Source organism: Typopeltis vanoorti, chromosome 1, assembly GCF_054136105.1.
Source record: "Typopeltis vanoorti isolate ZY-2024b chromosome 1, IOZ_Tvanoo_1.0, whole genome shotgun sequence".
In the NCBI taxonomy this organism is placed as follows: domain Eukaryota; kingdom Metazoa; phylum Arthropoda; class Arachnida; order Uropygi; family Thelyphonidae; genus Typopeltis; species Typopeltis vanoorti.
In genome coordinates this window covers 87,581,028-87,602,333 of record NC_143549.1, presented here as the reverse complement: position 1 = coordinate 87,602,333, position 21,306 = coordinate 87,581,028, and the positions used below count along the sequence as shown (strand labels likewise).

The 21,306-nt window shown below is 34.0% G+C and overlaps 1 protein-coding gene across 1 annotated transcript in view; it reads right to left on the bottom strand.

Annotated features, from left to right (window-relative positions):
* The window catches only part of LOC150110183 (uncharacterized), a 122,353-nt gene that overhangs the window by 67,707 nt on the left and 33,340 nt on the right, over positions 1–21,306 (bottom strand). The window contains exons 3-5 of the mRNA XM_090392206.1: positions 12,589–12,756; positions 11,788–11,826; positions 9,931–10,032 (exon numbers count right to left, since the gene is read on the bottom strand). Coding sequence (XP_090248332.1) covers positions 9,931–10,032; positions 11,788–11,826; positions 12,589–12,756 — 309 coding nt within the window. The remainder of the gene's footprint in view (positions 1–9,930; positions 10,033–11,787; positions 11,827–12,588; positions 12,757–21,306) is intronic.

The window sequence follows — 21,306 nt, the reverse complement described above, 5'->3', positions numbered from 1 at the left end:
ATAGTTTAGGCCAATTTTGCGACCCCGTGCAAATGCACGTATTGCACTGCCGGTAGAGCCGGCCCTGTCAGTATAGATCATATTTTCAGTAAAATACGATAAGTTAAATACAAAGACATAAAAAGAGATGCATGAATAATGAAGAAAGGTAAATAATTTAAATAGTTTTTTTTCTTAAAAGTATTATGAGCCGTTTTTATATTTATTACGAAAAAAATTTGTTAATGTTTTTCAAAGTATTTTTATTAAAAAATAAAAACATTTTGCATAAATAACAGAGATTAATAAATTCGTCCCTCTCCTTTATATACCAGACAAAATTAATTCACCAAGAAAAGAGATGAACAACTCCTTTGTGCTCACTTCGTAAAACGTATTCTTAAACACAAGAAACAATTTCTTCCGGGAATCAAACACAGAGTAGCGTTTAATGATACTCAATAATTCTGCTAAGATTTATTAAAAGATGGGAAAAATGTGACAAAACTGATTTCTTGACTGGTGACACACACATTTTCTGTATCAGTCTGTTTTCATTAATATTTGAACACTTCGAATTAATTTCCTGCAGTATATAGTAAGAAAACCAATAAAAAGAATGACCGCAGTAGTAGCGAATTTTTCACCTACTAGGTATGAACCCTCAAGAGGTGCAGTATTCAATATGAGCGGCGAGACAAGCCTATTGAGGAGTGTGACATACGTGCTACAACCCCTAATCAGCAGGGGAGGTCATGTACTTGCTTCTCTTCTAGTATCTGATAGTCTGAAAACATAGCTGCTTGTCTCGAGGCTAACGAAGTGCAGGAATCTCTAGCCGTCTGATGACATTCCGAAACATGACTCTGTTTGGCCATCTGTCCAGCCTCCTGCTGTAGGTGACCATTGTCATTCTTCCAGCATCCTCTTTCACAGCAGTCTCGAGCCACCCAGGGCTCTCGGATATGAGGCCTTGAGCTTACCTGACAGCACGGTTACTGTTTGCCATCTGCCAACCGCTCCGCCTAGTGACACTGAATCCGCAGTCGGAATGAAAATGTGTAACAGGAGGTATGCCACGTCAACAAACCACTAGATACTGCCTTTACAATTCGTTTGTATATGTCAGCTAACTTTATTTACAATTTAAGGACAAGTAACATTACTGGGACAATGTTTCCTTTCGTCCATCCAACTCCATTTCCCCTAATAAGCAGAATTGTAACGTTATAGTTGGATCTTTACCAAGTTTCCGACCATATAAAATTCAAACTCTTTAAGCCAAGGAACTAATATGTTCATCTATTACTCACGAAGGATGTAACTTCAAAACATCTAGATATTCAGAAATGAAATCCATCTCAATAATAAATGAGCAAAAAAGCACAATTTATTACAATAACAAAATCTGAGTAAAGTAATCTTTTCCTTGAGCGAGCATTCGGATCAAATTGGTTATAAGCGTTCAACAGGTGTATTATTCTGTTGATCTGTAAATCAATTAGACTAATAATCAGACAAAAAATCGGCATGTTATTCACATCAAAAGAAAATATACACTCGAAAAAATTAATGTTGAAATTGTTGCAACATACACACACACACACATACAGCTGGAGTCAGACAATAAATTGTGTCTATTGCCTTCTTAACTAGAAGAATGCCAAATGGAAAACTGAATTAAAAAGAAAAACAAATAAAAATAATACAGATGGTGACATACCAGACTTGCAACAGAGAGCCAACTTAGGGAATAATATTTTTAAAGTAGGCCTTAAATTCCACTTCCATCCATTCTGATTTATGCTCACGCGTAGACCCACACTTTACCGCGTAGGCATTCGAAACCGAAATCCATACGGAATTGGTTGGCTACTTCTTATTCCTGGGGTGTCTGATATCTGTAGAAGTGCGTGTGGTTTCACGGGGCCGGTTTGCCTGTTCTGAGGGACGAAAAATACGAGTTTCGGGTTAAAAAAAAAAAAAAAACCACCATCACCGTATGAGACAGGCTAACTCACCTTTAGTCGAAAGAGAACAGATAAAAGTTCCTCACGTCATGGACGGGAATCGAACCCAGGTCTTGCCAACCAAAAGGCTTCGTCTATACCAGTGGTCGCCATCGATCCCCAGGAGTCGATATAACATTGTTAGGGGTCGATAGAAAAATATAAGACATCATATATCATATATAAGACATCACAATAATAAAAAGGTAATGTTTAATTCAGTTAACTTGGATTACCTCCATCCTGAATGACAAAGCAATTAAGAGTGAATCGTGGGAACAGTGACATGAATAGGACCTGTAAGCAAGGTCATGAAAATAGTTACGGAGGCCAATCAAGTAGGCCAAAATGACGTATTTACCAATAAACGGATGTCGGTGGTTCCCGCCCGGCCGGCGCGTACATGGTTGAAGCTGGTTTCAGTCATGTTAATTGCACTTTAGCAAAACAAAGAAATAAACTAGATATAGAATTCAGTGGCGATTTAAGACTGAAACTTGCTAATTTTGAACCCAACATTGCTAATCTTGTCAAGAGTCACGAAGCACACCCTTCACATTGACAACGCTAGTAAATTGTATACTAAGTTAATAAAAGTCTTATTTTCATTATTTAAATGAACGGGATATTAAATCCCACATTATTTCAAAGCCGAATAAGAAACTCAAAGATCGGAATCAAAGAGATTCATGCCAAATGTGGGATTTAATATCCCCTTCATTTAAATAATGTTACATCGCCGATGTGAAGCCTATTGGCTCTTTTATTTAAGTCTTATTTTCATATATATAAGGAAGATTGTATTATTATTATTTTGTTATCTAAATTAAATTTTATATATTATTTATTCCTCCTATCAAATATGTAATGTTAAGAAGGACGTCAAAAACAAAAACGTATCCCTTTGACGTTAAGCCAATATAATAATATATACTATATTATACATACAACAAACACTGCAACTATCTAAAAACTCACGAGCGTCTTTTTTGCTTGTCGTATTATAATTACGTAATAGTAAAATAGAGGGGGTCGATAAAAAGTCAAGGAACTCTTGAAGGGGTCGACGGTCAAAGAAGTTTGGCGATCCCTGGTCTACACCAAGGCTGTCCAACCTCAGGTAATCCGAGGGCTGCATTAAAAAAAAAAAAGATTTATCCGCGGGCCGCATCACAGTGCGTATCTTGTGGTCTGGTGAGCAACAGCGACACAACCTCGAAAGCTGAAGAAAAGAACAACACAATTGCGCAAATGGCGCGCTCACGTTCCCTGTGAGCGCCCGGAGCATACGCGTTGGAACAAAACAGTGTAAGAACTTGGATACATCTAATATTTGAAACACGTGGGTATATAGTGATGTAAAAACATCAAATAAAATTACCAACATCGAGATTATCGATTAGTGATAGAATTAAAATATCTAATACACATTCGATTCAAATTGGTATTTTATTCTTTTGCTCGTGAAAATCAAAACCCACAAGTGGCCAGTGCTTTGGACAGCCCTGGTCTATACCGACTGAGCTACGGAGGCTCAAAAATTCCATTATGAAAGGTTATAAATTTATAGCCCATTCACACAGAAGCCTAAGTCTCAAGATAATCGAGAAACCTTGCTCTAGAGACAAAACCTAGAAATAACATCATTTACCCTAAACAGTAACGAGTATCCATTTTGTGTGGGTGGGGGGAAATTTTTTTTAAACCGTCCTTTAGGATTGGTTGAGTCCGCCAATGAGGGATTACATGTCATATCCGTGTAGCATGGATGTTCGTTAGAGCCTCCGTAGCTCAGTTGGTACACACACGTATGTATTTTATGACTGCAGATCCGTGTGTAAACGTTCCAACTGAGCTGCAGAGGCTCTAACGAACATCCAAGCTACACGGATATGGACACCTCGCATAATTTCATGATTGATTCGATTTCACAAAGAGTAACCTAGTCGTCTCAAGAGAATTGTGTGTATGTATAAGGGAGTTTCATAAAGGAAGTGATATTCACTTTCTTACTAACTTATGATTGATATCCTGAAAATCAGCAAACAATTTCGAAAAGGTTAGCAGCCTACAACACTTTTTTATAATATAAAAATACCGGCCTCATTGTCCGAGTGGTTAACGTATTCGCTCTCCAAACAGGGCTCAAGTACGAAATGCCTACATGGACATGAATGATTGTGATAGTGATGTTAGGTGGGAGATGAATCTCAGAGTCTGGTGCGAGACCACCTCCACACTTATTGGAGGCATGAAGTGGCTTATAAAGTTCCGTGTCTGGTCTTTAGAGAGCAGGTTTCTGGATTATGTAAAATAAATATAAAAATTAGCATAAGATGGAAGACGCCTTAAACACACACACACACACATACAGCTGTAGAAGGCAGATTCTAATGGCTTCTTAACTAGAAACTGTCTACTGCCTATAGCAATCTCACTGTCATGGTACTGATGAACTATATGTTTGTAACCTTTCGTAAGTAAATGAAAAGTAAATCGTTGTATTGTAATGTGTGCTTAATCAAGTATGTAAAAATATTAACTTTATTTTCGAATTAGAAAATCAAACTATATATATATATTTTTTTTTTTTTTGTAATCCGAGAATTTTATTTGTTGATTCGATGCAGAAATAAGTTACTACCATATATTCATCAAGTCTTTGTTTTCTTGAATCTCTAACTTCTGCCATTTCATATCTAAACTGTTAATGGGTCATATCCACGTGACAGTGATTCATATATCCAAACAATGTACTGGCACAACTGATATACGTGTAAGTTCATTTAAAAAAAAGTGTTGTATTACTGAAAGGAAAACTCCGGAACACGTAAAAGTTTAAAAATATACAATAAACACAGAAATAAAGACTGCAGGAAAATCAGGATTAAGTCTGAACGTTTCTTAATTCTGCCCAACTGTAAAGTTTTGGAATGGATGTGATATATTTTATTATCATATATACATAATAAAATGCATGTCAAGCATACTTCAGTAGTCAAGTAAAATAATGTTTGTATTCTATCAGTGATAGTGTACAAACAACGATAGTGGCAACTGCATTGGCCAGGGGAGGAACCGAATTCGAACAGGATTTTGGAATATTAACTTTACACTCCAGTTCCCAAAGCGGCAATCATGACCTAAATGAATATTTTTTTTTTTTTTAAACAACACCTTCCTTTATGATAAATATACAAATTTTAGTTAAACGTATGACTAACTAGGACATATTGGGCATTTCAACATACAGGAAGGTACGCTTCCTGTAACGGCAATTTCTGTGGCCGCCGTATACAACAACCCATAAAAGCAAGTCAATCACTACAACGATTCTCGCTAAATTATTGCGACAGCATCGAATACATTGGGATGAGGCAAGAATTTTAACATTCATGGAAGTTCTGTTTACTGTATGGAGAGCAAGGCTGATTTTTAAAAGTTGTTAGGAATTAAAGATACAATAATGATTTTTTACCGTCTTTCTTTGTCGAAAAGTTTTGATATACTGAATTCAAAGGACGGGAAATATTTGCGAATAATTATCCAGCCAAATCACAGACAACCAGCGTAGGTTAAATTTGTAAATATTTAGGATGACCCTACATTATGAGACAACTGGACTTCCGCTCAGATGTCAAAATCAATTTGCGAACAGAATAAGTACGAGCAATTTTTCTAAGAAAACCAACACCAAGTGAGGGCAAGCATTCCGTAGATAAATTCGCCAACTTCAGTTTAAGTGACAAAGTAAATGAGTCAACTGAACTGGGGAACCGATCTGTCCATCCGCGGAATGAAAAGTGACGAAGGGCTAATCAAAAACAGGTGCCATCGTGTATACTCAAGATCATCTCTCAAAGTCCAAAGGGACACATCCTGCGACCTCCGGACGAAAATCTGTCAACGTTAGTGAGCCTAAGAAATACAAGGACTCTCGCAGTCTGGCATTAGTGCTAACCACAGACGCCAAAGAGGCGTGAGGAACCACCCCAAAACGCCCTCCGTTATATGACTCCTAACAGCAGGTACCTAATTGAGTGTACTGTAGACAATCTGACTAGTTCAATACTTCCAAGAGGCTCGCGCTGACTAAATCCAGATTTACCATAATTTTAATAACTACGACATTTCTTCATTGTTAGGAAACAATATAAAATAAAATAAAATTTGAAGAATACTTGAAAACCCTCTAAAATGATACTGTACAGTGAGTAGTAGTAGTCAATAATTCTAAAATGAGTTTTTCGAGTAGGTATGCTGATTATGTTCTCACACTGGACAGTCAATACATACTGCGCTGACAGCCAGCAATAATTTTTAATCTTCTTCCTTTCGCGAATTTAGGAGGCTTGATATTGTCATTAACCAATATCATTAGTCTTCCTCAGGTTCTTATTTCCTTTGTATATAATTCATTAACTAGTTGGGGATATCTTTCATCTAGCATTTGTCCTATTTATTTAATCTTTGCAGTTATTTTTGTGTCGTTTCTATTACTGGTGTCTGATTGTTCTTTTAGTACGTCTTCTAGTTTTTTTTGTTTTCCTGGTCTTGTATAACTTCTTATTCTTTCACTGCAGCAAGTAATTATTTCCTTATTTCCTTTGACTTCACTTCGATGTTATACATTCTTAATCTGCTCTTTTTCTGTTGACTAATGCTGGCTTAAATTTTAAATTCTATTTACATTGGAAAATTTCTACATCTTCACTGTAACTTATTTTATGGTCCAAATAGTTAAAATTACTGACTCATTCAAGTTTTGTTGTTTTTTACAATTTTTTTAAGATAGATATCCATCCTAATTGTTACAGATCTGTTTTTTTCTTGGAGAAATTGATATACACCGTTGCATTATTAAATTTAATTTATATACGGTTTTGTGGGTTATCTGCATTTTCAGCAAATACACCACCTGATTATCTTGCAAAGAGCAGATTTTCTAGAATAAAATCATTATTTTTTTTTTATCAAATTTCTTCTTTGTTTTCTTATCCTCTATTCCTCAATTAGTTGCTTCCTATACATTTCAAATAATATCAGGGATGAAGGACATTCTTAAGTATTACTTTATGCATCACTCACACATGAAAAGTTGTAAAACTATAGTGCGTTAGTACCATTGCATGAACTAAAGATTTTTTAGGATTTTTAAAGTTCTTTTAAATTATTTATTTTGTATTTTTTATATACAACAGAAATCCTTCTCTAGAGACCATGAACTTCTGCAAGTCACTTCAGGACTCTAATAAGTGGGGGTGATGGTCTCATACCCAGTCAATGAAATTGCTCTCTCACCTAGCTCCACAGTCGGATTGGAACCTGCACACTTAAGCCCTCCTATGACTTAATATGCTTTTGGTTTCTCTTACTTCTTTTCTTTTTTTCATATTTATAATATAGACTTTAATGCATAGTTTGGGAAGCAGTTTTAGTAAATTTATAGGTAAATCATTTTTAATATATCAAATAATTTATATCTGTTTACTTTGTTCCAAAACTTTTTAATTCCTAAGTTGATTTTTTGTTAATTCCTAAATCTATGAATGCTGCATGTTCTTCAAAGTTATGTATCCACCCCCCTCTCTCTCTCTTTTAATTAATACTGAAAGGTATAAAAATATCAGATCATGAGAATAAATTAGCCCTGCAAGACAAATGATATTCCAGAGCATTTCTTTTGCTCTGTGGCAAGTAAAATAAAAGGAAGAAATTACTATGGAAGGATAACATTAATGAGTGCTGATGGTAGCATGTGCTTTGTATGGGATACAGAGGCAATTGATGTGAAGTTAAACATTTCAATATAGAAGTAGATTAGTTGTGAAGGTACATCACTTGCAAACTTTGTTTATACTTGGGTAAACGATTTAAACAAACATATTTTTTAGTCAAGTTTAATATACATGTATAACAAAGCAGAAAAACTTTCTACAGTTACATATGCAATGTATGTCAGCATGCATGCGTGTGCATGTGCAACTTAAAAATATCTAAGTATATTAAGATATTTGTCAATATACTATTGCACAAGATTAAATGGGCTACATCCAGTCCATAGTTGTAGATCAGACAGCATAATATGTACAATGAGTGTAGCATTTTCATAAGATACCTATTTTTAACCTAATATTGCTATTCATACAATTTACAACTTGATTAATTTAAAAAAAAATCATAATACATAGGTTTCACTATAAAAACTGGACAATATATCAGGAAACATAGCATTGTCTGTACACTTTCAGGTCTCAAACCTATCTTCCTATTGTGTTAGGCTCAATGGCCTGTCATGGCCAAGAAACTTGGATTCTCAAAAACCCTTGATTCTCCTCATGATAGAGTGCTTTACCCTACTTGTGTTGTTTCAGATAAAACATTTAAAATGACTATTTTCGAAGTGCTTTTTTTTAATGACTTTCCCAATGCTTTGCAAATAAGATAGAATTTTCAGATGGGTCAGACTGCTCCATGGGTTATGGCATGATTTTAAAACGAAACAAACTTTTTTAGACATTTATTGAGCACCTCCATAGTGCAATTGGAAGAATAAAGGAACATCGCACTCTTCAATTAGGAAAGACCTGAATTCGATTCTTGTCATGATGAGAGGAATCTTTAAATGGGCTTTTTTTCAATCGAAGGTGAGTTAGCTGATCTCATATAGAGATAACAGGATTTTCCTCCTGGAAACTCAGGATTTTCATCCTGCATATAGGACCATGAGAAAACACACAATTTACAGACATAAAAGATACCATTGTCGATGGTGACAGACAGTAGATGGCATTGGCAGTAGTAGTAGTAGTAGTGTAGTTGTGTGTAGGAGAATTAAGTAGTAGGGGAGACAGAGAGATGTTGTGCAGTGGAGTGAAGTGCCCTCCCACAATGACTCCTTGGAGGTGTCAAGTAATAATAATAAAAATTTATAGATGCATAATAAGCACACACACAGAATGCATGGAAGGGGTACATATTGTTTCATTAGCAAGATGTTGATATAAATCCTGTTCAAGGATGTCAAGAGCTTTTCAACCAAGGCTCACTTTCCCATCTCAGACAAAGGGGTAAGTTCTTTTTAAATATTATAATGACAACTGCTATAGTGCCAAAAGACTCATTACAGGATATCTACTCAAGATCCAACAAAGTCAATCATATCATGTACTCACCACCCTCCATAAAAAACACTACTTTTATTTGTTTGCCCCCTCAGAATTTTGGATTTCCCTCGATGAAATGGCTAAATGAATTCTCTTAATGAATTCACAAGAAAATTATTGAAATAAAGTTGATTTTCATATAGCAAACACCATTATAACAAACTAATGAACATTTCTAACAAAAAATATAACAGGTATTAGGTATAATGTGCCATGATAATAGAAATTCACTACAATGAACTATCCACTATAATAAACTATTTCCTTAGTTCTTACAAGTTTGCTATACTCATGAAACGTTAATGCTTTTGGATAGAGAATGGAAAGGGAATTAGGGAAGTTAGAAAAAAAATTGGCTGTGATGAATATAGTTAATTACAACTAATTCTTTAAAATTAACAAGATTAGTTCTGGAATGAAATTTTAACTAATTTTAAATAAAATAAAGTTAGTTATTACCCTTGTTTTCTAAAAGTTATTTATGAAAATAAAAATATCAAGTTAGAAATAAAACTGCACCCATATTATTTGCAATAAGATTATCTGGTTCCTTATTCATGTTTTTAACATTTTTTTACAATTGCTATCATCTCTCTCACACACACATGTACTGTATTTATTACAAGCAAAATTATGCTACCATTCAATACTGTCATTCATAATTTGAAATGACAAATACAAAAGCACAAAAAATTACCTTAAGGATATCATAATTCAATTATAGTGCTAATCTAAGAAACAAAGAAGAATGCCATAAACCTCCTGGTTTACTTTACCTTAACATGTGCAAGTTTAGGCTCTTCCTTTAGAAGTCTAACAAGCTCATGGTAATCTGCTTTGGCAGCCTTTAACATCCACTCTTTCCTTCGTGGATCTAACTGCAAATACATTTTAAAAAAAGTGACTGTCACTTCAAACTGTTCAAATCTAAAAGCAATGAGTGTGTATGTCAGTTAATGGGCTCAAGGTTGATGAATGTGATTAATATACAATGTGTTCCCTTGCATCTTAATTTAGGTGCTAATTACTTAATCAATAAGCTATTTAAACAGATATTAAGAGGCATCCAAACTCTGTGAAGAGTTTAAAATTTAATTTATGCAATTTATAGTGTATAACTATTTCACTACTGCAGTGAATATCTGTGTGTGTTAATGCAGCCAAATAAAAAAAAAAAGAATAAATTTCTCTTTTAGTTTATTTAAAATTACTGAACTGTAATTTTAATCTTGGTGGATATATAATAATGCAGTGCATCTTTCACTCAATTTAATTCCATTTATTAAAGCTGTAAATTAAAATGCAAAGAATAAACCTTTCTGAAGAAAACTACCATGACTAGAACCAAAAAATAGCTAAATTTTGTTAATCAGTGACAGAGAATTAACATTTTAATAGAAAATTAAAGTGGACTACTATAGTAAAGAAGCCAGAAAAATTCTTAGCTCAGTTTCTGAATTACTAAACAGAAAAGTTTAGGTAGAGTTAACCAGATTTAGCAAATCTGCATAAATTTTCTTTTTAGCAGTTTATGGTATCATACATTTCTGAAAAACTATATAAATATTTTCAGCAATAGTATGACTTATTTTCTTTTAACAGCATATATCTTATTTTATTATATTTATTATAGTAGTATAATAAAATTTATTACATCATTTTATTCCAATAGTATACTTATGTTACAGCCTGATTTTGGTGGACAATACTGATAACACCAGTCAGGGGTTATCTGGTAGTATACTGTTTGTCAGATAACTAATACTGACTAGTAACCAGACTGATAACTAATGAAGATTTAGTTGCCTGAACTGGTGGAGAGGATCCAGTGGTACTAACAGATAAGTAATGGTAACAGATCTGTGCAATGTTTTCCATGAGGACTGAAGGTTTGCAGGTTCAAAATTTAGTTGAGGTTAAAAAGAGGGAGTATAATAGAAGCATATGAGTTACTGATAGAGTTTTATAAGACCGATGAGGTGAGAGAACAAGGGATCATAAGATGTATAAGAATTTGATTAAGGGTGTGAGGATTGCATTTTTTTTTTGCTTGGAGAATGGTAAATGAGTCAAATGGTTTGTCAAGTGTGGGCATGTTTCAGTGAATATAAGTTTAATATGAGGAAGAAAGATATTGTAAATAATTTTTTAAGCTCCCTGGACATATAGGTTTCTCTTGATGAGTATTATAATTAAGTGCAAGCATTATAATGATAAGTATCATTTTATTATTATAATTATTATTATATGGTATATGTTATTAATAATGATCAAAAATTCATAGTTTGGGAAATTTACTTTCAGAAATTTTTATAGAAATTTCATGAAATTTATTTATTGTACTTCTGACTTTCAGTTCATATCAAGAAAAATTTTCAGTGGTATCCATTTCACAGTACTATTAGAAGTAAAAACTATTTTGGAATTATACCATATTGATATATTCAAGTAAAGAAGTCTAATTGAAATGCAACCTTTCAGTGAAAAAACTAGATCACTACTAGTTAAACAATCTATTCGGAGTGATCTGTTCATCCTATAATTTAGGAGATGAACATTTTATAAATTATGGAATAATTTTTCTTTTAAAATAATGCCAAAATTTTTTGTAAAAATAAATTTATAATACTTACTGTAGATACTGAAGAAGAATCATCATCATCATGTATGCCCTACATGGAAAGAATATATTAAATGCAGAATTACAAAATGTGGGCCATTATGTTGTACATAAATATAACTGACTAATCTACACGATTTTTTGATTGGCTGGATAGTTAATTTCATCAAGTTTTGTATGTTAATTAAGATATTAGTTGACATGGAAAGCTGATAAAACTTATATATTTATCCCTTAAAGATTAAATCCTCATACATAATTTATGAAGTGAAAAAAATAAATAAACAGTTTTAAAAATAAACTGTATATATAATAATCAGTTTACTCTATTGGAATATATAGTCCAAATAGCTTTATGGTCTGCATGCAGACCATAGTTTGAGACATCTGATATATTACACTAGAAAGAATATAATAATAAATTCACAAAATACTATAATTTTGAAAATGAAAGAACCCAAAGAGACCATTATTTTACTATATTATACACACATACATAATGTACAATTTTTACTATATATTTACTGTAGTAATATTTTAGTCTGCAATAATTGTTAAGCTTTTAAATAAATAATGATAATTAGTATATCCAAATTATTAACAATGCTATATTAAAATTGAAATTATATGTGTGTGTGTGTGTGTGTGTGTGTGTGTGTGTGTGTGTGTGTGTGTGTGTGTCAATCAAATATCATTCAAAATTTTGAACTATTCTGAATCATATACTAAAAGAAAATAACTATGTAACATTTTTAAGTCCAAAGAAGCTAACAAATCAAAATATATTAAGCAACTAAAAGGTGACAATACTTACTCTGTCTCCTCTGCCTTCACGCTTTTTATTGTTTGTTTGAGAAGAGGTACAAGGACTTTTTTGACTAAGATCTAACTCAGAAGCCATTTTATTCAGTTTCTGAGCTTTTTCTTTCACATTACCTGGACTTACTACTAACTCCTTAATCTCTTTCTTCTGTGGACTCTCCTAAAGGGAGAAAAAAAAACATCCTCTAAATATATATTTGTATAGAACAATACATATCTAAAGTACTATTTGTGTGTTATAAATTGCATTTGGTAGTGAGACGAAGAGCCACCTGCCTCACACATGTTCTTGTTCAGATGACAAATGACCTAGTACAGCTACCTACCTTCATGAATGATGCAATTTATAAACTGCTGTTTAGAGGAACAATAGTCAGAGAGCCAATGAAATCATTTTTGTCACCTCAAACTGTGCTAATAATTCTGAATGGAATAATATTAATGATGTCTGTAAAATGTAAGGATATAAATATTTTAATTATGATGTTTATTTTTATTTAGTCAATTTTCTCAAAACAGCCTTATGAAGTATATATAGTTTTCTCTTATTAAAAATTATTTTTGAAATTGAAATGATCCTTTAGAAATTATACAATTAAATAAAAAATACAATATAATACTATTAGGTATCCTAAAAATGTGTGGTATTATTCTTGTAATGTCAATGGCCAGAAGGTGTATATAGAACATATTTCAACTTTAGACAGGCTATGAATTTTTTCAGTGCCTTATAGTGCAATGCCAAGGCAACTCACTATACAAGTTAGATCCAGTAGAATGAGAGTTAATTCATGGTGTTTTTTTGTTCATTGATATAAATTTCTGTACTGGAATAAGCCTTTAGTGTTTTAAGGAGGCAAAAAATGATTTTTATCCAGCAAAACTAAAATTTATTTAAATATATCATTAAAATGAAAAATATATCTGAATGAAATATTTAATACCTTATACATAATGAGATCTGAAGCTTTAATGTATAAACTAATTAAATAAATAGGTTTAAGCTGCTTTACATTCATTTTTTTTTTTTCTTCATGACTGCATTTGGCACTTGTCTAGGCTTCTGAGTTTTTAAATCAAGCCTGAATGATTTTTTTTTTTATGTGACACACCCACAAAAGGTTGTAAACCTGTATTATATTAGCATCATGGATGGCTATCTTTTCATTTCGTTTATTTATATATTTTCACATTATCTAGAAACATAGTTCTGGAAACTAAACAGGGAAATTTTTCATGCTACTACAATGCCATCAATAAACAGGGCAGTGGTCTCACATTGGGGGAAATTCATTTCCCATCAAAATTTCACAAACATCCATATTCATATCTGCATGTGAACCTATAAGCCTAATGGGTGAAGAATAAGTAAGCCATGTACTTGGCCAACCACTTAATCATTTTTGCAATATTTACACTGATGATGAAAAAGAATGTTCTCTTTCAAACCTGCCATACGTAACTCATCTCTCTCTCTCTCCCCCCCCAAACATCATGACTCTTGGCCTCCTTTTCTGATATGTGGTGTATCAGTAATCATGGCATATCAGAAAAGGTGGCCAAGATCTTAAAAAAAGCACAATCTTGTGAACACTTATTAACTTCACAGAAAGCTAGCAACCCTTATCTGCTTTCCCCCCCCCACACACACCAAAAGACCAGCTACAACCTCTGGATTTACCCAGAGTGTAAATCCAGAGGTTATAAGACTAGCTGCAACCGTTCATACTATGGCCAAACAGGGAGGACAGAGCCAGCATCCGTGTATCAGCACGAAGATTACATCCATTCCACTACTACTACAGCTGCTGAGGATTAGTAGACCATGTCCTAGATACATGGTACAGGATCCGGTGGAGAAAAAAAAAAAGCCACTTACTCCACCAAAGCAAATTTAAATTCTAGAGACTTTTCCTCGAATCTGCTGTAGCTCTTACCAACTATCCCAACCTAAACAAATACAGTGGTGTAGATAGAGCTTTTGCCGCTCAGGGCAAAAGTTTGCTGAGTTTTCCGCCCCTCTCAACACACACCAAAAATACTACAAAAAGTCAAAACGACGTGTAGGGAAATAAATTAAAACACTATATTTATTTTTGAAGTAAAACTTTAATTTCAACATTCTAAAATGTTATTTTTCTTGCTTTTCTGTTAGCAAAATCGTCTATGACATTGTTGAAGTCTATTTCATAATAATTTAGGTAATTCTTAATCAATTTTATTTAGAAAAACTCCTCTTACAACTAGCAACACTTACAGCAATGGTGAGGAAAATTTGCTGTAGTATTACAATATTTGGATATGAGTTCTCGAGACTGTATTTTAGAATTAACTGCAAAAGTTCAAAAATGTTCAAAGTACTCCCCCCTCCACCCCCACCCATCTAGCTATGCCTCTGCAAATATGTTTGTATCAAACTGCTTCTTATATGGGAAATCGTCATTGGCAAACAGTCAGCCCAACAGCCAAGAACACCCAAACAAATCCAACAACTGGTGGTGTAATTATAGGACTTGAGGTAATCCTGTATCTCTCCTGTTCCATTTTTGATACTGATGTGTGGCCACATGCACATGCTTAATACCAGTGTATTAATCTCTGAAGGTACTGATTTAACTTCAGCAAAATATAAGAAGTTATCTAGTCTACATTGTCAATTTCCTTAAACAATATGATGCTGTAAAAAGCAGTACCAAAAAATCATTAAAAAATGCTAACAACTATCTCCTCCAAAAAAAAAAAAAAATTCAAATTAGCTTTATCAATGTTTGTAGCTTTAAACAAAAATTAAGTGCATCATCACTGAAACACTAAACCATTGTCAGCATCATCATTTTCTGGAAATATGTTTACAGCATACTAGATATTATCATAGTCCAACACACACAATGCAAAAGAAAGGCTTAGGTGTCACTAATTATTCATAATAACAGATCATGCTACAAACAATACCAATAGAAGAAAAAATATACATTTATTAAACTTTACTAATCATCTTTCACTCCATTTCTACGCAGAATCTTCAGAGTACAAATTATAACTCTGACAAGCACACAGCACTGACTAAATAATTGTGAAAAACAATTCAAACTGTAACTCAAACAGAATTAATGTCCTAACATTAGGACATTAGTTCTGTTTGGTTATGGGCCAGATAATCGTAAAGTTAATTTGGAGAAATCAGCCTATCAGGTCTCAAAACGATTGTCTCTCGGATCTTTGTCAAATTAATGCAACCATACTTGTTGAGGTTGGGGGGGGGTGCTTCACACCTGATGCAAATTCTAAAAATAGTCTATCAGACCTTTAATAACTTCTGTGTAATATTGATGTCTTCCTCCGTCTGATCATATGTGAAGAAATAAGCAGAGCATCTGCCAATTCTAAGTTGCCATACAGGTGATCGCAGATGTAATTTTTGTGTTCTTCGCAGTGGATGATCCTTTGGAAAAACCTTTATTGAGGTCTCTTCATTGAGGTATCTCCACTTGGGCCTGGCTCCCACTGAAGAGACCTCAATAAAGGTTGAAACTAGTCTGGGTAGTGGCCCTTCCCTTAATGCATAACATTATACATATATACAAGGGGATGTGTTTTGCATTATGGGAGATACTGAGATAGGAGTGTTAGTAGCTTGCTCCACCTTTGCAAGGAGTTGCCTGGTGTTGTACCACTTTACCCCAGTCCTGAAGATACTTTCAGGTGCAAACTTTGTTTGCACACACTTGGATAAAGGATCAAACTAAATTTATTATAGTCTGACCAAGTGAAAAATAAACTTTCAACATCTATATGGTTAAGTTTATAATTGGAGACCTTACCAACTTTCTCCCTAGGTAAGAAATACTTTATTCTATACCATGCCAGAGATATAACAGAGCAATAAAAGCATGTAACAGAGCACTCTATATGTGCCTAAATTCAAACCACCAGATCAGAGATATTTTCTACAGAACATATACCTGTAATTTACATAGCACCTTTACTAATTCATTACTTCTAAGTACTTGGAATGTTATCAATAATATGCATTAAAAAAAAAATATATATATATATAAAGTAGCTGCAAAGACTGTTTATTCTAAAAATTTAACCTCTAAATCAGCTCCAACAGGGAACAAGGCATTCCTTACCTATAGAGAAAACTGAAAATCTCTCTCCAGTTTCAAACTTAACCAAGTGGAAACCTTCAATTTTAAGGAAATGGTTTGGATTCACAGTTACTCCCAAAAGTAAACATCACAATTAGTAAGAACCTACCTGGTCCTCACATATTCAAAGCAATGACCTTATCACGCACACAATTAGTTTCACAGAGGATCGTAAAAAGACAAATTAAATGTCAACACCCTATCACTCCTAGATTATATAATATGCCAAAAATATATAAAGCTGATATTTCTCTCCAGATGATAGCAGATTGCATAAGTTTTCCCATATATCTTCTCTATAAATATTTATCCAAGATTATTAAGAACTATATAGGACATTCAAATTCCTTCATAAAAAACTCATCACATTTTGTTCAGAGGTTAATAGACATTTAAATCAACCTGTCAGATATTTTAGCCAGTTTGAATGTGGTGTTGTTATTCACAAACATTCTGACTGAAAAATCTGTTAGCATTCTTGAAGATTCTTTTCTTTCTAACACCATAAATTTTTCCCATCATTTTTCAATAAAAAAAAAAAAAATGACTGAAGGCATCAATGCCTTCAATCATCTTTCTTTACTTGGAAAAGAAAGTTTTGCTTCCTGAAACACAGTTTAGCAACGAGCGCCCCACAACCGCCTCCTATCACCAATTTTTATGCAGAAAAATTCAAAGTAGCAGTTCTGTCATAAGCTACTTTAAATCCACATATAGTAGTGATATAGATGATGTTTTTATTGTTTGAGAACATACTTTAAAAGATTTACAGTCATCTACTGAATTTTTTCAACAACCATTACCCTAAAATTAAATTTACTAACAAACTTCTAGTTTTAGATTTTCTAATAAAAACAGGTGGTAAAATACTAGCAAGTCAAATGATAGACAAGATATTTTCATGCCAGCTCCTTTAATCATTCACAATAAAAATTGGGAATGACCATAACCTTAAAGAAAAGTGCTACAAGAATAATCAAAGAAGAAAGAAATGAGAAAGTTGAACTTAATTTTCTATTCTGACAATTCCTTCAAAATGATACTAAAAAAAAGTTACCAAATAAATTACTCTTCTCTTCCCTTACTCACGTAACTGAAAAAACAGATTATAAATTTCCTCAACCTACATTGGAACAGCTTCAAAATACACAGCACTGTATCTAAAACATTATTATTATTCCTGACACCTCCAAGGAATCCGAAGACTCATCGCGGGAGGACACCTACAACTGTCTCAACCACTACACCAAACTTCTACTACGAATCATCATCAACGCCATCTACCGCCCACCACAACTAGTATTTTTTGTCTGTAAATTACATGTGTTCTGAAGAGCCAATTTGTCTGTATGCAGGATAAAAAACCCTGCTACCTCCGTATGAGATCGGCTAACCTGTTCACACTCTACAGAATTTTGTATATGCAAGATTCCGTTTACTGTGGCAAAACTCATGTCAGACAGAATGAAAGATGTTTTGAGATCCATAAAAAAAGACACTAGGGTAACGGTGAGTATAAAAGTAAGGATAAAATTAATCTCACTGCACATGTTTTCTCAGAATATAATGAAATGGGTTGGTCCTCTGCCTCAATGGAAGACAATCTCTTTTCAAGGATATTTTAAGGAATCCTCAAAAGTGATATGATTGTATGGTACCTTAAACATGAACTATAGCCTCATTCTTCATGACATATGTAAGTCTATCATTTGCACAACTTGTCATATTTCCATTAGACCAATAACCATGCAAAGATCTTGTGAAATAATGAATGTTTCATGCTTTGCATGCAAAATAATAAGTGTGACTAATCAGTATTATTAATGGTATGTTTCAAAACAACTACTGTTAGAATTGTTCTGAATTTCTGTATGTTTTGTAGTAAGTTTATTTAGTTTATTTTCCTGAGCTGGCAAACTGTGAAGGGAAGATATCTCCAAGCCAGCTCCTTGAAATAAAACTTCTGCATGTGGCAAACATGTAGCACTATGCATTGCATCAACACTTTGGATTTCTCCACTAATGAGATACTATTGTCAGCAAAGGTTGGTCAATTGGTAGAGCCTCTGCTACTAATGGCTCAGTTAAGTAAGTTTGAGCACGGCTAGTAGTTGGAAGGAGATCAATCGTTCGATGCTGTTGGCATACTCTCCCTCGATGAGTCTTTGGACTCCCTGGAGGTGATAGATAATAATAATCCATACTTATGTACATAAAATGACTCTCTCCCTTCCTCACACACACACACACACACACACACACACACACACACACACACACACACACACACACACACAATAGCAAATCCCATCCAGTTTTGCTGATTTCTCACATGAAAGACTTCATTTCATTTATCTATGGTAATACACAGTCTTCCATGCAAGACAGATTTCTTTTCACAAACAAGCACAACATATCAATATTCTCCCCAGTCTCAAAAAAAACCTTGGTGTGTTCTTCCATTCAAGACAATGGTACCTATACAACTCCTATATAAATCTGAAATCTGTTGAACAGTAGAATACTATTTTTACATTTGAGATGGTGCAAAACCATCCTTTAAATGCTTAACTGCCCCCCCCAACTCCATCATAGACTTACTTCAATCAGATTCTCATATATGTTCTACCATATACTGTTTGTTTAACTATTTCAGAGGTACAGTTCTACTGAACTAGCTTCCATTATTCCTCTTTTTTTTTTTTTAATAAGTTTGTAAAAATGCATGCAGCTAATAACTTCCCATCCTCCCATTTCATTCTATCTGTATCTGTCACCTGAAAGAGTTTCTTATGCTGTTTTTCTTAAAGTCTACAACCTCCATTTGTTTTAGAAATACATTAAAAAGTTCCTTCTATCATCGTAAACCCCTCCCCCAACAACAATGATGTGGTACAGGTTTTACAATGTGGAGTTATTGATAGTTTTATGCAACTACTATAAGCAAAAAATTTGTGTGTGTGTGTGTGAGAGAGAGAGAGAGAGAGAGAGATTTTACTTTGTAAGGCTGATTGTTTTAGTAGAACTTGTAGGAAAACTAAGGTTCAGATTTTAAGTGGAATGCAGAACAAAAACCATCATGCTAGCAAGAAATACTTCAGTAACTCATAGTATGAAATTAATCCCACTTGGCAACATTAACATGTCAGAGGATACAAAGCTGAAATTGACTGTGAGAAGGACAATTGTAAGGAGAGCTGACAACACACACATTATTTTTTCTTAACTAGTTCTTTGGAGAGAACTGGTTAGGAAAATAATCTATCATACTATAAATTATTATTATACAGGTATCTCCATGGTGTCAGAAGACTCATCATGGGAGATCCATTATTCACATAATATCTATCATACTTCTGCTTAAACTCATTTACTGATGACTCATTCACAACCACCTCTAGCAATCCACAATGCAAGCAAAAAATCTACTCCTAACACCCTTGCTAACAATACTCTCACACAATTTCCATGGGTGACTCCACATTCTCTCCCTTTCTGCTATGCACTGAAAAGTCTTCAGTGTCAATTCCATAAAATTCCTTTAAGAATGAACTTATATGCTTCTATCATGTCTCCTTTTTTCACCTCAGCTAGTTTTTGAAGCCCATAGACAATCAATCTGTTTTCATAGGGAGCATTCCATAGATGACCTGCACAATCTTTATCACTACCTCTGGATTCTCTTCACTACTTCTTTATCACCACAGAATCTGGTATAGAGATCTGCATGCAATAATCCATATGTGGTCTTATATAGGGGAATAATAACTTCTTTATGCCTGCTTGTCAGCATGTTCTTCACCAACCCATTAACATTATTATTACTGCATGCCACCTCCAAGGACTCATGGGAGGGTACTCCACTACACACACACATCTCTCCTTCTCCCCTACTACTACTTAATTTCCCATCTACAGTACACAACAGCACTACCATCATCACCACTACCAACAATTTTGTCTGTAAATTGCGTGTGTTCTCATGGCCTGTATGGGGGATGAAAAATCCGGGTTTCCAGGAGAAAAAATCCTGTACCTCTGTATGAGATCGGCTAACTCACCTTCAATGGAAAAAGCCCATATAAAGATTTCACTCATCAAAATGAGCACTAAAAGAGGTCTTTTCCAATAAGGGCACAATGTTCGGTTGTTCTTCCAATTGCGCTATGGAATCCAATATGATGTGATAAGATAAATCCTACCTGATTTATTGACCTTTGCAATAATGCCCTTTAAACTTCAACTTCCTATCCACAATCACCTCCCAAGTCCCTGTTCTCATCAGTGTACACAGTTTGTGATCTTTGCTTCTCAAAATGCATCACCTTATGCTTGACCACATTAAACTGGCAGTCATTTACCTTCGCCCATAATGCTAGTCTATTTAAGTCTTCCTGGAGGATCATTGCATCACCTTCATTTACCTTTGCTCATCCCAGTTTTGCATCAACAAACTCCACTGATGTACAAAATAAACAACAGAAGTCGAAGTACTGAAATCTGTGGTACACCAGTGGTCAACTACTTTCTTCTGGACTCAGCTCCTCCATAAACCACTC